The 17,770-nt window shown below is 35.0% G+C and overlaps 2 protein-coding genes and 1 long non-coding RNA gene across 3 annotated transcripts in view; 1 reads left to right on the forward strand and 2 right to left on the reverse strand.

Annotated features, from left to right (window-relative positions):
- Positions 1–647: 647 nt before the first annotated feature.
- On the reverse strand, positions 648–1,862 carry LOC136821712 (RB1-inducible coiled-coil protein 1-like). The gene has a single exon (XM_067077923.1). It carries the CDS (start codon positions 1,776–1,778, stop codon positions 648–650), a length of 1,131 nt encoding a protein of 376 aa, XP_066934024.1. The 5' UTR covers positions 1,779–1,862.
- A 382-nt stretch (positions 1,863–2,244) lies between these two features.
- LOC136822511 (uncharacterized) overlaps positions 2,245–17,770 on the reverse strand; it is a 57,257-nt gene continuing 41,731 nt past the window's right edge. Inside the window, exon 2 of the transcript XR_010848906.1 lies at positions 2,245–2,331. The gene's annotated coding sequence lies outside the window, so the exon portion shown is untranslated. The remainder of the gene's footprint in view (positions 2,332–17,770) is intronic.
- LOC136822497 (uncharacterized) lies at positions 10,827–15,366 on the forward strand. The gene is made up of 2 exons (XR_010848904.1): positions 10,827–11,161; positions 12,754–15,366. It is a non-coding gene; the product is annotated as an uncharacterized lncRNA (long non-coding RNA).

The raw sequence follows: 17,770 nt of genomic DNA on the forward strand, positions 1-17,770 counted from the left end.
GCGTCCCACCTGAGCGTCCCACTACCGTCCCACCTGAGCGTCCCACCGTCCCACGTCCCACTTCTCCAGTATGCCTTCAATTTTCCCTATTGCGTATTGCATTCAGTCTTTTTTCTCTCTTTTTATGACATTTTCGAACGTTTTTACATCTTATTTAAGGATGTCAATTTCATTGTTTTTTTCTCTTTAATAATTACAAAACGTTCGAATTTCCTTTCTCTTTTGTTAAAAAGAACTTTCTTTTTATCTGTATTTATAATAATTATTTGATCAAAAAACTATTTTCTTTATGCTCGCTGCTACAGAAGAGATATTTTGCTATCGGATATCTAAAAATATTCGACAGTGCGTTTTGCTTAAAGGTGGACGATAACCCCAGATATTCACCCAAGGAACAAGTGTGCAAAGTTTCCAGCCTGCCAAAAAGCTTTAGCATCGTTTTTTGAAAAACTCGTGACCACACCCCTAAAAATCAAAATTTTCAAAAAATAGAAAAAAGTCCCCCAGATATTCAGCCAATATACAAGTATGCAAAATTTCAGCCAAATCGAACAATTTTTGAAGTCTCATATTCTAGCTCAACTGAAGTTGAGAAAGTACTATTAGAACCTGATTATAATCGTCGTAAAAATAACAAAATTGTTTTATTACAGAATGCCAAATACAATTGCAGAACGTTTACCAAAATAAAAATCCTCTGTAACATTACCAACGTCCCAACATTCATAATCTTCACCAGAATCTTTAGCAGATTTATCGAATTTTAATCGTTTTGCAAACTTATTTGGATGAAGAAGGAAGAAGGAAACTTTCTCCTTTTGCCATCTTTCTCTGCTCAAAAACCCTTCTAGCATGAAATCCGATATTTCTTCCTTTGCCTGGCTACCTTTTCTTTTCGAAAAAATACTCAAAGCCCAAAAGCAAGAGTGTCCAATGAATTCCTTTCTCACAAACAGATATTTGTTCGTCATATAAACTTTTTTATTTTCCATCATTCCAGAAATAGATTTGTACCATTCTTGATAAGAAGGATACAATGAAAAAGACTTATTTTCTTCGTGAAAATATTCTGCTCCCCAAACCAAACGATCAATTATTGTCAATGTTTTGGCAGGTGTTTTCGTAAATTGGTCAGGCTTCAAATTGTCAACACCAGCCGCACTTGTCGAAATTTTGGTAGGTATCCTATCAGCTGGATTTCTTGACTTTGTCTCCTTTAGTAACTTCATCTCATATGCTTTTTCCATCTGTAAAATTTTGATTTTGTGTTCATTTTCTAAGTCCTTCATTTTCAATTCCGATTCATATTCTTTTGCAGCAATTTCTTTTTCTTGTTCTTTCTTATATAAAGTTATTTCGTTCTCTTTGGCTGCTAATTGTTTCTCCATTTGAGCCAGTTTCTGATGAGATTCTTTTTGCTGCTTAAGCATTTCGTCTCTCAATGTCTGGTCCTTAGCTGCTAATTGGAGCTTGAACTCGACATCCTTTTCAACAAGCTTATTTTGTAAGTCGTCTTTCTCTTTCTGTAGCAGTCGATCAGCTTGAACTTGTTTGGTTTCAATTTCATGAGAGTTTTTCAGCTGCATAACCTCAAGTTCGTGAGTTAAATTGACAATTTTCATTTGTGACTCCATCAATTCAATCTTGGATTCATAAGCCAATTTTTGAATTTCTTTCCGATGTTCTTCTTTGAGTTTCGTGATTTCATGATTATTATCTGTATTTCTACCATGTGCGCTATGCGCTAAATTTCTCAAATCGTCTTGGTTGGAATCCATTTTTTCTTAACTTGAACACAAGAAAATCACACATACAGCAGTAAATAAAAATTGAACACTCCCTAAGATATAACATACTTGATGCTTTAAGATTGTATCATATTATTCCTTTTGAATGCGTTGTTGGAAAGACAAAAGAGAGTTGTTAATCTTACACGTTTTTTATAAGAACATCCAAAAAATTTGAAGCCTTCAGATGTTTTCGGATTTCAAACCTAAAAATGTTCTCAACATGTTCTTATTTTCAACAATTTTTGAGTATTTTCCAAAGAAATCAGGTGTTTTAGAGTCCACAAAGCCCTGAAAAAATGTTCCTAACTTGTTCTTAAGATTTTCGCCACCACAAAAGCCTTATAGTGCTCTTATATAGTTTGTTCTTATAAAAAACGTGTATCTTATCAAATGGGACTTTTCCATTTCTCTCCTTGTATAATTTCCACACCAGGAAAAGTAGACTTACCATATTCCAGATCGATTGGAAAACGGATTCTTTCCATTGATGTCGAAAATGTTCAATGTTCTCATTCATCCAATAAGTCATCGCTTTGCTTTCCTGTTAGAAAAAAAAGTTGTAATGAAATTATTGGACAAGAAAAAACGGGATAAGACAACAAAGATGGGCTTCCTAATTACTTTATTGTAATTTACTTTACTTATGCCTTATGTCACAAAACTGTAATGGCGTGCCACTTTGCCAAAATCCGTTTAAAATCGCGAAAAATCCCAAGAAAGGAATATGCAAATTACAGGTTTTGTAAATGCCAGCGAAGACGATGTTATCGTCCGTTACAGCGATAGAAAAGGCGGGAGAATATTATACGCGCGGAGTTTACAGCCGTTATGGCGGTATACGGAAATAAATCGACAGGAGAGTTTCGAAGAAGACTGGCAAACTCTACCACCTGTAAGCTCTTTTCGGCAAAAAAAAACTGTTCGCGGATTTTCTTCGACTTTTGGCTTATTTCTTAGAAAGTGTCTAAGATGTAGCATAGTTTAATGTCAGCGAGCCTGTATTCGACCTAAAGATTTGCTGAAATCCATTCAATATTGAACAAAGTATTTGCTAAAGACCTAACATTGAAGATTAACCTCCAACAAGATAATTCAAGAAGGTCCATGGATCAACACAGGTTAATTTCAGGTTTGGCGACTTTAAAAACATGAATGTTGCTGAATCTGTAATTCAACTACAGATTTGCAAGTAACGATCGAGTATTGACCAAAATGGGCAAAAATTTGAAGAATAAAGTCAAAGGAGACAATTCAAGAAAGTCCCAAAATCATCAAAGGTGAATTATAGGTATTGCAACTTTCAGCGGAATTTTTTAATTGCCTAAAGTTGAAGATTTCCCGCAGAAGAGACAACACAAGTAGAACCTAACATCAGCACAGGTCAATTTCAGGTTTCGTGACTTTATGTGGAAATGTCACCAAATCTGTTAGTGCCCTACAGCTTTGCTAGATTTGATTTAATTTTGAGCAAAATGCGAAATCATTTTTCAATGGCCTAAAAATAATGATTTCCCTCAAAAGGACAACAAAAGTAGGTCATAACATCAGCAGATGTCAATAACAGGTTTTGTGACTTCATGGGAAAGGTTGCCGAATCTGTAATTGGCCTAAACATTTGCAAAAATCAATTGAATTTCAACCTCGTTCCATGAGCATTATCAGTTTTATGCTTTAATTATGTGGCGTCCATCAGTAGTGTAAATAAAGCCTGGGATACATGGGCACGAGGTTGTTGACCAAAATAAAGCAAATGAATCGCGGTTCAACGTTGAAGATACAACTCCAACATGACAATTCAAGAAGATTAGCACAGGTCAAATCAAGGTTTGGCGACTTTATGAGGAAACGTCGCCAAGTCTGTGATTACTATACAGCTCTGCCCAGAATCGATCGAATTTTTTGGAATATTGAAATATATAAGTTTGAGTATTGACATAGAAAGAGGCCAAAGTCACGGGAGGGAGGGGTTCTTAGGCAAAATTGAGTGCGGGGACGGGAAGATATCCAACAGGGTCCCAAATTTACTGATTTTCAAGATTTATATATAAAAGCAGGGTCGACTTTTGGGTTATCTTGGACAATTTTCAGGGTAGAATTAGAAAATGTTACAATTTTTCGTCTACTTTTAGTCGTATTTTCAAAAATTTTTAATTTCGTTCTGACAGGGTCAAATTTACCAAACATTCACATCTCACCCTTCCCCGAATCAAAGTATTTGGTAAGGTCCAAAAAATAACTCCAAAGAGACAATTAAAGCGAGTACCAAGATTAGCACAAGCCCAATAAAGGTTAGGCGTTTTATAGAGCAAATGACGAAACTTTTTTCAGAAATCCATTGAAATTTCACCTAAAGTCTATTCACGATAAGTGTGCACTCTTTTTTCATTTACCTATAACTTTTGAAGGAATTCTTCAATCTTTATAAATTTGGTATCATTGGAAAGATATTAGTGAGTGGAACAATTTGGAATAAAAAAATCGATAAAAAAATTCTAAAAATGAAGATGAAAATGAAGAAGAAAAAAATAAAGATCTTGTAGAGAAGTGCTATAACTTTCATTTTCATTGGAGAGATTCTTTGATCCTAGGAGGTCATCACTGTGAAAAAATTTCACTAAAATATTTATTCAAGATAAAGTTATGATACAAATTTTATAAGTGATTGACCCCAAAAAACAGCAGAAAACAGGAGAAAACAGCGTTTTTAGACGTCAATCAGCTTATAACTTTGTTTGATATCTTTTGACTGAATGATTATTTTTGAGAAATTCTTTCACAGTGATGACGTTCGATAATCAAGGATTCGCTTCAGTGAAAATGATAGTTATAGCACTTTTCTACAAGATCTTCATTTTTTTCTTCTTCATTTTCATCTTTATTTTTAATTTCGCCTTAGCGAAAGACCAAAAGCAAGCCAGCACCACATTCGAACACCACATTCAACACCACTTTCGCAGCACCACATTCGGCACTTTCGTTTTCGCTCCAGCACCACATTCGCACTTTCGTTTTCGCTCCAGCACCACATTCGGCAATTCCAGCACCACATTCAACTTTCTGCCCAATTTTCATACTGAAGGAGAGTATTCCTATTCTGGAAATTATGATTCCTATTAAGCCTTATCTATTAGCTTCCATTTAAAGCAAAAATGAAGTCTCTAACATCATTTCCCTTTCCAGCCTCACGTTTTAAAGACACCTCGGTAGAGTACCGAAAATCTTAATTTTGTGTTTTGGACTAAAAATTGTACTGAAGGAGAGTATTCCTATTCTGGAAATTATGATTCCTATCAAGCCTTATCTATTAGCTTCCATTTCAAGCAAAAATGAAGTCTCTAACATCTTTTCCCTTCACAGCCTCACGTTTTAAAGACACCTCGGTAGAGTACCGAAAATCTTAATTTTGTGTTTTGGACTAAAAATTGTACTGAAGGAGAGTATTCCTATTCTGGAAATTATGATTCCTATCAAGCCTTATCTATTATTTTCCATTTCAAGCAAAAATGAAGTCTCTAACATCATTTCCCTTCACAGCCTCACGTTTTAAAGACACCTTGGTAGAGTACCGAAAATCTTAATTTTGTGTTTTGGACTAAAAATTGTACTGAAGGAGAGTATTCCTATTCTGGAAATTATGATTCCTATCAAGCCTTATCTATTAGCTTCCATTTCAAGCAAAAATGAAGTCTCTAACATCTTTTCCCTTCACAGCCTCACGTTTTAAAGACACCTTGATAGAGTACCGAAAATCTTAATTTTGTGTTTTGGACTAAAAATTGTACTGAAGGAGAGTATTCCTATTCTGGAAATTATGATTCCTATCAAGCCTTATCTAATAGCTTCCATTTCAAGCAAAAATGAAGTCTCTAACATCATTTCCCTTCACAGCCTCACGTTTTAAAGACACCTTGGTAGAGTACCGAAAATCTTAATTTTGTGTTTTGGACTAAAAATTGTACTGAAGGAGAGTATTCCTATTCTTGAAATTATGATTCCTATCAAGCCTCATCTATTACCTTCCATTTAAAGCAAAAATAAAGTCTCTAGAATTATTTTCCTTCTCAGCCTCACGTTTTAAAGTCACCTCTGTAGAGTACGGAAAATCTTAATTTTAGTGTTTTGGACTTAAAATCATGCTGAAGGCAAGTTCCAAACATATTTAGCGTGACGCGCACCGCTTCCCATTGTTCCTTAACTTTCGTATATAGCTCAAAAGAAGCGTATTAAGGAGAGGATTTCGGAAAGTGCTGGGCCAAAAATTTAAATTAAGCCAATTTCAAGATATCGGCCAAAAACTGATTTTTACGTTAGGAAATACGTCGAAAAAACACGTCAAAAAGACAAGTTAAATGACGTCATATTTAAAAACAGCGATAACTTCGATTACATTACTACAATTTACACCAAATTTTTGATGACGTCAGCATTATTTGACGTACTTTAATTTTTACCGACAGTAAATGACGTCATCTAAAATTTTTGAAAATTTCTCTACAAATACTTTAGAATCGTTAATCTGAGTCTCCAGTCAAAATTAGGTGTTATTTGTAGCAATGTAATCGAAGTTATCGCTGTTTTTAAATATGACGTCATTTAACTTGTCTTTTTGACGTGTTTTTTCGACGTATTTCCTAACGTAAAAATCAGTTTTTGGCCGATATCTTAAGATTGGCTTAATTTAAATTTTCGGCCCAGCACTTTCCGAAATCCTCTCCTTAATACGCTTCTTTTGAGCTATATACGAAAGTTAAGGAACAATGGGAAGCGGTGCGCGTCACGCAAAATATGTTTTTAACTCACCTGAGATCCTGGGTTTTATGATTCCTAGCAAGCCTTATATACTACCTTCTATTTAAAGCAAAAATGAAGTCTCTATTATCATTTCCCTTTCTAGCGTCACGTTTTAAAGGCACCTCGGCATCCCGATTTGTTCAATGTATTGTTGGTCCCATCGTTCCCACCTCCCACCGGGTCTGTGAGATAGGGATGTACTATATGGACATGGCCAGAGCTCTTTTAAAAAAAGTAAAGCAAAAAAAATAAGTTCAAATTTAGTATTCACATGCTTAAAACGCTCAAAAAGATATACAAACAAGCCCTGATTCTGATACAAATTATGGACGACTCAGTTTTCAGTTTACTCTAAAGAAAATACCTTTGCTCTCGCAGCAGTGGAGGGGGAGGGTTAAGAAAATGGGGGTACGAAATGCCGGTAATTTTTTCTTGAAATTCCTTAATCTTGGTCAAAAAATCCTCAAAAACAGGTTCTGGCAAAAAGTCAATTAAATCTGACAATACTGGCAATATCGAAACGAATCGCTGGAAACTTTTTTGTGCAAGCTAAATGGCCAGAGGTTGTAGAGTATGACTAGTGAGATTTTAATAAGTACCTGCCTAGAAATAACCGATGTTGTTTGATGACTCCAATTGATGCCCCTGTTTTGCTCCCAAAAATGGAATGACAAAAAACATAAGTGACTATGGACCATGATTGGCGCCGAAGAGAAAACTATCTAATTTTGACCCTCTTTTATTTCCTTCAATACGACCATAATTTGGAATGATTTTGCCAATAACAGAGGTTCTTGAAAGTCCGTTAGGGATTAAAAATTTCCTTTTGTTTTTATAAACGTGGGGAGACCAAGGTCCTCCGCCTGCAATGACTCTGGGCCCAGCATCACGCACTATGTATAACCAGGCTTTTATCATAAGGAACGCTTCGAGAGAGAGGGTTAAACTAGTGTGATTCAAAGATGTTTATCTCCTATTACTATTAGAAACATAGCTGATTGCTTCGTACACCTGCACTTCGCTCCCCCTTCAAATATGGGATTGGTGTGTACCTCAGTTGTAGAACTGAACTGAATAGGGGTGCCTATCTCAACAGCTCCAGAGGAACCTTTTCCTGCTTTTCTAACAGTGGGGATAAAAATTCCTATCGAAACCAGCGGGTAGGGGCCAGTAGGAGGTCCCAGCGGGTCTGTGACACAGGGGTGTCACACAGGGTGATTGCCTCTGTTGAACAAGGGATTATCTACACGTTCACTTGACTCTTAGCGATTGCTGCACCCGAGAATTCGAGCAATATGCCGTGTGCTGCGTGTTTAAACAGTCCTAATAATGTTAGGAGTTCAAATCTGTTTTTCTTAGAGACTCTTTATCAATGGGAAAAAATCGGGAAGATTGGACGGCGGTTAATAATTTCGGGTCAAAAGATAAAGAGGTTAGGAGGTTAGTTTGTACAATATGTCTCATAAAATAAAAAAATTTGAAATAACAAAGTAAAAACATTTTCTTTATGAAGTCATTGATGAAGGCATCAATTATAATGTATGTCATCTTTATGAGTTATCAGTGGCTGTTTTTAAGCCCCTTTTTTCGCAACAACAATACCGAATTACTGTACCGGTCTGTTTGAAAATATACCGGTAGATTACTGTGTAAAGATCAATACCGGAAGACGTCTCAAATAGCAGAATAACGGTAATTTTTCTTTCGAATACCAAAGATGAAAAAGGTCATATAACGGAATACTGGCCTCTTGGAAGCCCACCTATGTGCACCACACACCAACCATGCTATTGCTCTTATAATTGCTTTTTTTATTATTTCTTTAAAAGAAACGTCAACATACAGAAGCAGCCACCGACCTAAAATTTGCAAATATCTGTTCTGATTTGCCAGCTGGAAGGATTTCCACGAAATTAAAAACAGTTCCTCGTTTTGCAGGGGAGAAATTTTTGCTTCAGAACAGTTATATTTTTCCAGCTAGGAGGTAAAAAAAAACTTTCGGAACAGGTACGAAATTACCAGGCGATTGATTTTATGCGAGTTAGCTGTTATTATCTACCAGGGCTGACATAATCTTATAAGAACAGATCGCTAAATTCCAGCTCGACATTGAAGGACTTCTAAGAACACAAACTTAATTTCCAGCTAACAGTTCGAACAGATCGACAATTACCAAAAGTTTTGTAGAACATTCAGAAGGAAAAGAACACATCTCAAAGACTTTTTGACTTTTTTGAAATTCCCTCAGAACAGATAGGAAATTCTTAGACACCTTACTTTTTGGATATCAAACTATTTTATCATATTTTTCCAGCTGGTCCCAATCTTCAGTAGAACAGATCATATTTTTCCAGCTGGTCCCAATCCTCAGTAGAACAGACCATATTTTTCCAGCTGGTCCCAATCTTCAGTAGAACAGACCACTTTTTTGCAGCAGACTTTTTTCTTTAGTTTGCTAAGAACAGACCGCCATATCCAGCTGGAACGTGCATTCAGAACAGATATTTTCCCCTTTGGGGGATGCTTTCGAACATACTTTTTGACTTGATTTGCTAGCGATGCTACTTATTTAGTCATATAAAAGGTCACGTGACCTGTGAAATTAGTTTTGAATTAATTCATAAACCATAAAGTATATCATAAAACTAGCGGTCCCAAACGTTGTCACAGACGACTCACAATCCAAAATATGCGCATAACCATAAAGGAAGGCGGCTTTGAAATTTTAACACTACCACGTAACATTAAAATGAAGTTTTTAGACAAAAAATACGGCAAATTCTCAAACCATTTCTTATGAATATTATGAATATTCATTCGACTATGTATTTCATAATCTTGAAAGCAAAACATTTTCGGTACTCTACCGAGGTGTCTTTAAAACGCGAGGCTGTGAAGGGAAATGGTGATAGAGACTTCATTTTTGCTTTAAATGGAAGGTAATATATTAAGCTTGATAGGAATTAAAATTTCCAGGATAGGAATACTCTCCTTCAGTACAATTTTTAGTTCGGAACACCAAAATTAAGATATTCGGTACTCTACCGAGGTGTCTTTAAAACGTGAGGCTGAGTAGGGAAATGGTGATAGAGACTTCATTTTTGCTTTAAATGGAAACTAATAGATAAACCTTGATAGGAATCATAATTTTCAGGATAGGAATACTCTCCTTCAGTACAATTTCTAGTCCAAAACACTAAAATTAAGATTTTCGGTACTCTACCGAGGTGTCTTTATAACGCAAGGCTATGAAGAGAAATGGTGATAGAGACTTCATTTTTGCTTTAAATGGAAACTAATAGATAAAGCTTGATAGGAATCATAATTTTCAGGATAGGAATACTCTCCTTCAGTACAATTTTTAGTTCGGAACACCAAAATTAAGATATTCGGTACTCTACCGAGGTGTCTTTAAAACGTGAGGCTGAGTAGGGAAATGGTGATAGAGACTTCATTTTTGCTTTAAATGGAAACTAATAGATAAACCTTGATAGGAATCATAATTTTCAGGATAGGAATACTCTCCTTCAGTACAATTTCTAGTCCAAAACACTAAAATTAAGATTTTCGGTACTCTACCGAGGTGTCTTTATAACGCAAGGCTATGAAGAGAAATGGTGATAGAGACTTCATTTTTGCTTTAAATGGAAACTAATAGATAAAGCTTGATAGGAATCATAATTTCCAGGATAGGAATACTCTCCTTCAGTACAATTTTAGTTCAGAACACCAAAATTAAGATATTCGGTACTCTACCGAGGTGTCTTTAAAACGTGAGGCTGAGTAGGGAAATGGTGATAGAGACTTCATTTTTGCTTTAAATGGAAACTAATAGATAAAGCTTGATAGGAATCATAATTTTCAGGATAGGAATACTCTCCTTCAGTACAATTTCTAGTCCAAAACACCAAAATTAAGATTTTCGGTACTCTACCGAGGTGTCTTTATAACGCGAAGCTATGAAGAGAAATGGTGATAGAGACTTCATTTTGGCTTTAAATGGAAGCTAATAGATAAGGCTTGATAGGAATCATAATTTCCAGGATAGGAATACTCTCCTTCAGTATGAAAATTGGGCAGAAAGTTGAATGTGGTGCTGGAATTTCCGAATGTGGTGCTGGAGCGAAAACGAAAGTGCGAATGTGGTGCTGGAGCGAAAACGAAAGTGCCGAATGTGGTGCTGCGAAAGTGGTGTTGAATGTGGTGTTACAAATGTGGTGCTGGCTTGCTTTTGGTTAGCGAAAGTATTGTGATAGACTTTCTGTGGTGAAGTTGGAGAAAAATGTAGAAAACGAAAGTAGTCGGGTGGATAGACTCACTAAATTTAACTATCAGTTATGTATAACAAATTTTTACAAGCTAGTTTAACCACGGAATCTTTTCGCGCGTTTTCTAAAAATTACGTCATGAATACTTTACTGGCCTAGTACTGTGGAGAATGAATGCCAACGGCTGTGAACTGCCTAATTAGCTCCACAGTTTAGAGCGTACGGCTGTCCTCCAAAGTAATTCAAGCTTGAACATTGAAACATTTTTGGAAATTTTCTGGAACTCAAAATATTACAAATCAGGAAGAAATAGTAAGTATAAACTTTCAATTTGCTTTTCCAGTTCCATATAGAGTTATTTATCTGGTGGATCTGTTTCAAGCACCTTTTTTGCCCTTTCACATAGTGAGGCTGAGGCACTTTTTTTTGCCCTTCAGATTTATCTGCACCGCTTCCGGGCTGCTGAATTTGATTGAGGTATTTTTTTTTTGTCCTTCAGATTTAAGCATTGTATTGGCCACTGAATCTGACTGAGGCACCCCGTGGCCAGGGCAAGTTATATCTTGTGCCTGCGACCGAACAAGCTGTACGATATCAACAGCTCTAAATAAATATATAACAACAACAACTAACATAGTATAGATATACTTAAATTGTCGGTTCACTTTTCACAGTTCACAGCTGTTTTTTTATAAATCTTTATTATTATAGATTGAATTTTTTAAGAGATACTTTACACCATCAGACTTGTAAAAAATATTTTAGTCAGAGAAGAGACAAAGGTTTTATTTTTATTTTGCAGCGTTTCTGTGTGATATAAAAAATGATATCAATTGTATTGTACCGTGCACGTATAGGAAGCTTTGCTTTCACAGCTCAAAGAAACATGAAATGTATCACTAAATCTATTGTTCTTGGTTCTGAACTTTCCAATGATGCTCTCTCAAAACTATTGAGACCTGTTCGTTTCGTAGCACTTTTAACCCTCCTATGTTTTGCGATCCCAAAATCATTTGAACCAACAGAGGTTTTCACACCTTTAGATTTTAATTGGTTTTCAAGAAATGGAATTTTTGTTGAGTATCCCAATGCAAATCAGGAGATGAAAGCCTTATTTTTCTCAAAGTGAATAACACACTTCTACTATCAGGTGATGTAGAACTTAACCCTGGTCCTAGTGTTCAAGGTTCTTTTCATCAGGGTAACCGTAAATTCGGTGAGACAGCAGGTATTCAATGCTCGTCAAATTGTTTTTTTGCTATTTGCTATGCCCAATTTAGAAAATTATCATTGTGGAAGACTCATGATTTGGATTACGTTTTAGACCAAGGCGATCTGAATTTCAAAAAGCTGGGTATCGTTGGTAACTCCCCATATATTGAAGAGTTTTCAAGATCTATTGATATAGGAGGAAGTATGTGTGCACTAAATTTCAATATTTTAAGAGAGAAAGATGCATTTAAAAGATGTTATAAGGTCAAACTCGACTTTGAATATTTGTTTGCTGAATACAAGATCCTTGAGACTGCATACCATTGATATTCAGAAAGATAAGTTTTTGTACAAAAATGATCTGCTTTGTTTGACTGAAACACAAATGAGTTATGAGAATTCTGACGAAGATACCCAAAATATAAGAGAACAGCTCTCAAATTATATTCTTAGTCACAATATTGATCAGCATAAGTTCAACAGCATTACAGTTTGTCATCCTCCCCTTTTTCTTGACATAACTGAATATGATCATTCTTCATGTTTTTCTCTTGTAAAATTTAGAAAAAAGGAGTTTTCTGACAAGGAATTTTCTGTTTTAGTTCTTTACAATAGCTCAAAAATTCACCGGGAGGTTTTTGCTTATACTCTTGCTCAATTTATTGAAAGACACGTTATTGATATCATTTTAGGTGACTTCAACACGGATGGATTTGAATTGGACAAACGTGAACAATTACTGGTTGAAGTTTTGTCGAATTACACTTTGATGACACGCTTCCCGACACACGTGGATGGGAAAATGCTGGATCATGTATGGGTACAAAAGGAGTTGTCAATCCATTATGATATTCAAGTGATACGAAAATGTGTGAATTTGTCGGACCATGATGCTGTGAAGATATCTTTATCGAAAAAATAATTTGTAAGAATGCCAGGCGAGAACACTGCTGGTTAGAATACCCGCCAGAGAGAACACTGCTGGTAAGAATACCCGCCAGAGGCAAGGCCCGGCGGGGATTTGGGGGGTTTAGTGTAGGGGGATTTAGTGTAGGAGTGGGATGACCTTATTAACTACTCTGTGCTTAATTTTAGAGGAAGCTGATAAGCTAACATAGTTCGAACTCCCCCCTTATTTTTCTAAATGGGGGGGGGGTAGAGACCTTTCAAAATTTGCAAAAAGGGAGGGACAGTAAAAAAGGAAAAAGGGAGGGGTTGGATAGATGTTTTTAAATATTTTACCAACTAATTCAAAGGTTTTACAAGATTAGCAAGATATTCAAAAAGTATTTTTGAAAGTCCACCACTTAATATGAACTTTTTTCTACCACACACAGGTTAGGAACTTTAAATTTAATTATTCACTGTCCTGTACTGTCTATTAAAAACCCTTAGAAAAAAATTGCCCAAAGGCTGGTGGTAAGTAGGGGTATTTTTCAAAAAGGAAGATCTTCAATGAGGGAGGGGTACAGACCCATCTGCGAACTATGAGCTATTAAGTAGATGCTTATAATAGAGGTAAGCTCTCTAAATATCGCAAAAATATGCGTCGAAGATATTTCATAAAGAAAGGGAAAAATTTTCAGATAGATAGGAATACAAGAAGGAAATCTCATATATTTTGACAAATAATTAGATCCTTGCCAGTCTAACAAATTTCTTGGACCGATAATTTTCTGTTTCTAAGGTCAACAGGCAAAATTCTTAGATACTCACGACACCCTTTTGAAAATAGAAAGTGTATAATGTATTAAATTTAGGCTACTCATGGACGGTGATTTAAAAGTCATTTTATAAAGAAGTAAAGGGACAAAAGCAATGCAAATTAAAAAAAAATTGGACTTGTGGGAGGGTTGGTGGAGGCTGAAAGATGCCTTTAAAGGATGTAAAATTTGATAACTTCCAGACTAAAATTAAGCACACTCGAGTATTATGATAAATTTAGTCTATTTTTGATCATTTCAAACATGTTGTTTTACCTTAAATATTCTTTTTTGACAAAAATTCTATCTATCAGGACCACATTTCACCAATAGCTTGTATTAAAGACGTAAGAGCTTGTAAAGAGGAAAGAAAATGTGAAAATGTTTTCTCTAAGGAATTTGAATTTCTACTTAAAGGTCATCCCTTCCGATCACGTTTTCTATTTACTTTTTGCTGATATCTTTTGTTTGCAATTGTTAATTATTTTGTTCATGATTTTTCTAGTTTTTTTTTTTTAAGTCATATAGTTTGTTTATATTTATTTTCTTGTTATGTTATTTATTATCTTATGTCAATGTTCGATTCCGTACTATAAATACATCACCACCAAAATTAATTTAAACTCTCTAACATCAATATGAATTTATCTGGTACAGAACATTTGTGGGAATTGAAGCATTGTGCATCAAACTTCCAGTCGATTACAACGTTACAATTACAGATGTACTTTGATGTTATTTACGATTACTACCATACAGTTACATACCATACTGATTTATACCCGATTTTAAGCCACCAAAAGAAAGTGTCAGAAAATGGCTCTCTATTTGTATTCATCATTATCTCAACCTGCATTCATTCAAATATTTTTAACCAACAATGGAATCGTCATTGGTAATATTAATTAAAAAAACTCTTTCGTATAATCTGTATTCGTTGATTATCGACTCATGTCATTGATATTTATTTACTGTTTACTGCTTCATCTACTTGGTTATCCTTCGACCGTTTATTTGATCTCGCAATGCATCCTTCTCTCTTGAAATTTCAATATTTTAAGAGAGAAATATAACCCGTGTCACTTTTTCCATCGTTTAAGTGAAGTATTGAGTACTAGTACTGAGTAGAATATTTTGAAAATTTTAGGAAGACTCTCTACTGGTGCATATAATCATTAAACGTTTATCACTTTACGAATAAAATCATCACCTTTTATATTGTATAAAAAAACTGATGAACGTCTTGAAATATATTGAGTTTCCTTTTCAGATTTGTTTGTTTAAAGCGTTTAAAGGCCCCGATACACTTGTCAATAATAAATCAATATTCAAAATCTGTTACTAAATATAGCAACAAAAATATTATTGACTCAATATTGATCGAGTCCTGACACTTATCAATTTTAAAAATATATTAGTTAATAATATAGAATTATTTATTTTTACACTGGAGGGTACTAGGGTTGGGGATGCTGGGTATGTGCGAACCACGACCTACGAACCCTGACCCTAGAGAAACTGAATTTTGTTAAAAAGGTGACCCTTAGAGATTTCATCGATTTTCAAGAAAATATGTGCAATTTAAAAAAATTTTCTTAAAAATATTTGAAACATTTCTATGATTTTTAAAAATACTTTTGACTTTTCGCCATGTTTTGACTCGTATTGTGAAAAACCCGACCTTAGAGAGTAGAGAGACTATTTACACAAATGTTAAGTTTGTGACTTTTGCCTGGATGTTTCGTGAAATATTAGCAGTAGCAGCAGTACCTATAATATCATAATTTTCTCTCTTTTTTACGAATCGATTTTCTTATATTTCTCTGATAAGGAAGGTTATCAATTGGTCTTGTTTATCATTTCGTACAATTTCATTTTATGGCGAAATTTTTCGATCTTTGATCGTCTTGTTAGAATTTTTTTATCGATTTTTTATTCCTAATTGTTCCACTCACTAATATCTTTCCAATGATACCAAATTTATAAAGATTGAAGAATTCCTTCAAAAGTTATAGGTAAATGAAAAAAGAGTGCACACTTATCGTGAATAGACTTTAAAACCTACAGGTTTTTCGAGTTTTAAAGCAAATGTCAGCGAACCGCAGGGTAAAGAGAGAGAAACTCGAAAAGGTGTTACCACCTTAACTTGAAGATGACTTTCAGAAAAAGAACTCCCACAGTCTTCTCAAACGATTATATTTCGAATGCTTTCAGCTAGTTTCAATATTCCACTGTGCATGTGCATGTTCGCTATGATGACGGTATAGCATGAAGAAAAAAATGCTGGAAAATGTAAGACTGTAACGCCCAGCCTCAATCCCATTTCAATTGACTAATGTCGATACTGTTCAAGATTTCATCTACCTCGGCTCAAATGTCCCCAAAACGTCACTGGATATCAAAAGAAGAATATCACTGGCAAATATCGCCTTTGGGAGACTAAAACAGAATATCTGGTCGAGGAGAGATATTTTCAACATCGATTGCTCAAGTCATCAAGAAAAGACGCTTGTCTTCGTCCTCGATTTTCATACATTTTTTTACAAGGCTCCCCTTCTGGTAATCTCGCAACATGGTACGTACTAACCGGACTGGCTCAACTTCAGTATCTTTTAAATTACTCATAACATAAAAACATAAAAAATAAACATAAAAAATTAAAAAATAAAGTTTTTGATAAAAGAAAAGTTCCAGCCTCGTTTTTGGCTAAACCTTATGACCACGCCCTTAAGTTAAATGAATATTTTGAAAAAAAAACACCCCCAGTAATTCACCCAAGAAACGAGTGTGCAAAATTCCAGCCAAATCGGACCATTTTTAAAGTTTCCAGCCTGCTCAAACTGAAGTTGAGAAAAGTAGCTATTTACTATTAGAACCTGATTATAATTGTCGTAAAAATAACAAAATTGTTTTATTACAAAATGCCAAAAACAATTGCAGAACGTTTACCAAAATAAAAATCCTCTGTGACATTACCAACGTCCCAACATTCATAATCTTCACCAGAATCTTTAGCAGATTTATCGAATCTTAATCGTTTTGCAAACTTATTTGGATGAAGAAGGAAGAAGGAAACTTTCTCCTTTTGCCATCTTTCTCTGCTCAAAAACCCTTCTAGCATGAAATCCGATAGTTCTTCCTTTGCCTGGCTACTATTTCTTTTCGAAAAAATACTCAAAGCCCAAAAGCAAGAGTGCCCAATGAATTCCTTTCTCACAAACAGATATTTGTTCGTCATATAAACTTTTTTATTTTCCATCATTCCAGAAATAGATTTGTACCATTCTTGATAAGAAGAATACAATGCGAAAGACTTATTTTCTTCGTGAAAATATTCTGCCCCCAAACGATCAACTATTGTCAATGTTTTCGCAGGTATTTTCGTAAATTGGTCAGGCTTCAAATTGTCAACACCAGCCGCACTTGTCGAAATTTCAGTAGGTATTCTATCAGCTGGATTTCTTGACTTTGTCTCCTTTATTAACTTCATCTCATATGCTTTTTCCATCTGTAAAATTTCGATTCTGTGTTCATTTTCTAAGTCCTTCATTTTCAATTTCCATTCATATTCTTTTGCAGCAATTTCTTTTTCTTGTTCTTTCTTATAAAAAGTTATTTCGTTCTCTTTGGCTGCTAATTGTTTCTCCATTTGAGCCAGTTTCTCATGAGATTCTTTTTGCTGCTTAAGCATTTCGTCTCTCAATGTCTGGTCCTTAGCTGCTAATTGGAGCTTAAACTCGACATCCTTTTCAGCAAGCTTATTTTGTAAGTCATCTTTCTCTTTCTGTAGCAGTCGATCAGCTTGAACTTGTTTGGTTTCAATTTCATGAGAGTTTTTCAGCTTCATAACCTCAAGTTCGTGAGTTAAATTGACTATTTTCATTCGTGACTCCATCAATTCAATCTTGGATTCATAAGCCAATTTTTGAATTTCTTTCCGATGTTCTTCTTTGAGTTTCGTGATTTCATGATTATTATCTGTATTTCTACCATGTGCGCTATGCGC

Source organism: Clytia hemisphaerica, unplaced genomic scaffold (assembly GCF_902728285.1).
Source record: "Clytia hemisphaerica strain Z4C2 unplaced genomic scaffold, Clytia hemisphaerica genome assembly, whole genome shotgun sequence".
Classification (NCBI taxonomy): domain Eukaryota; kingdom Metazoa; phylum Cnidaria; class Hydrozoa; order Leptothecata; family Clytiidae; genus Clytia; species Clytia hemisphaerica.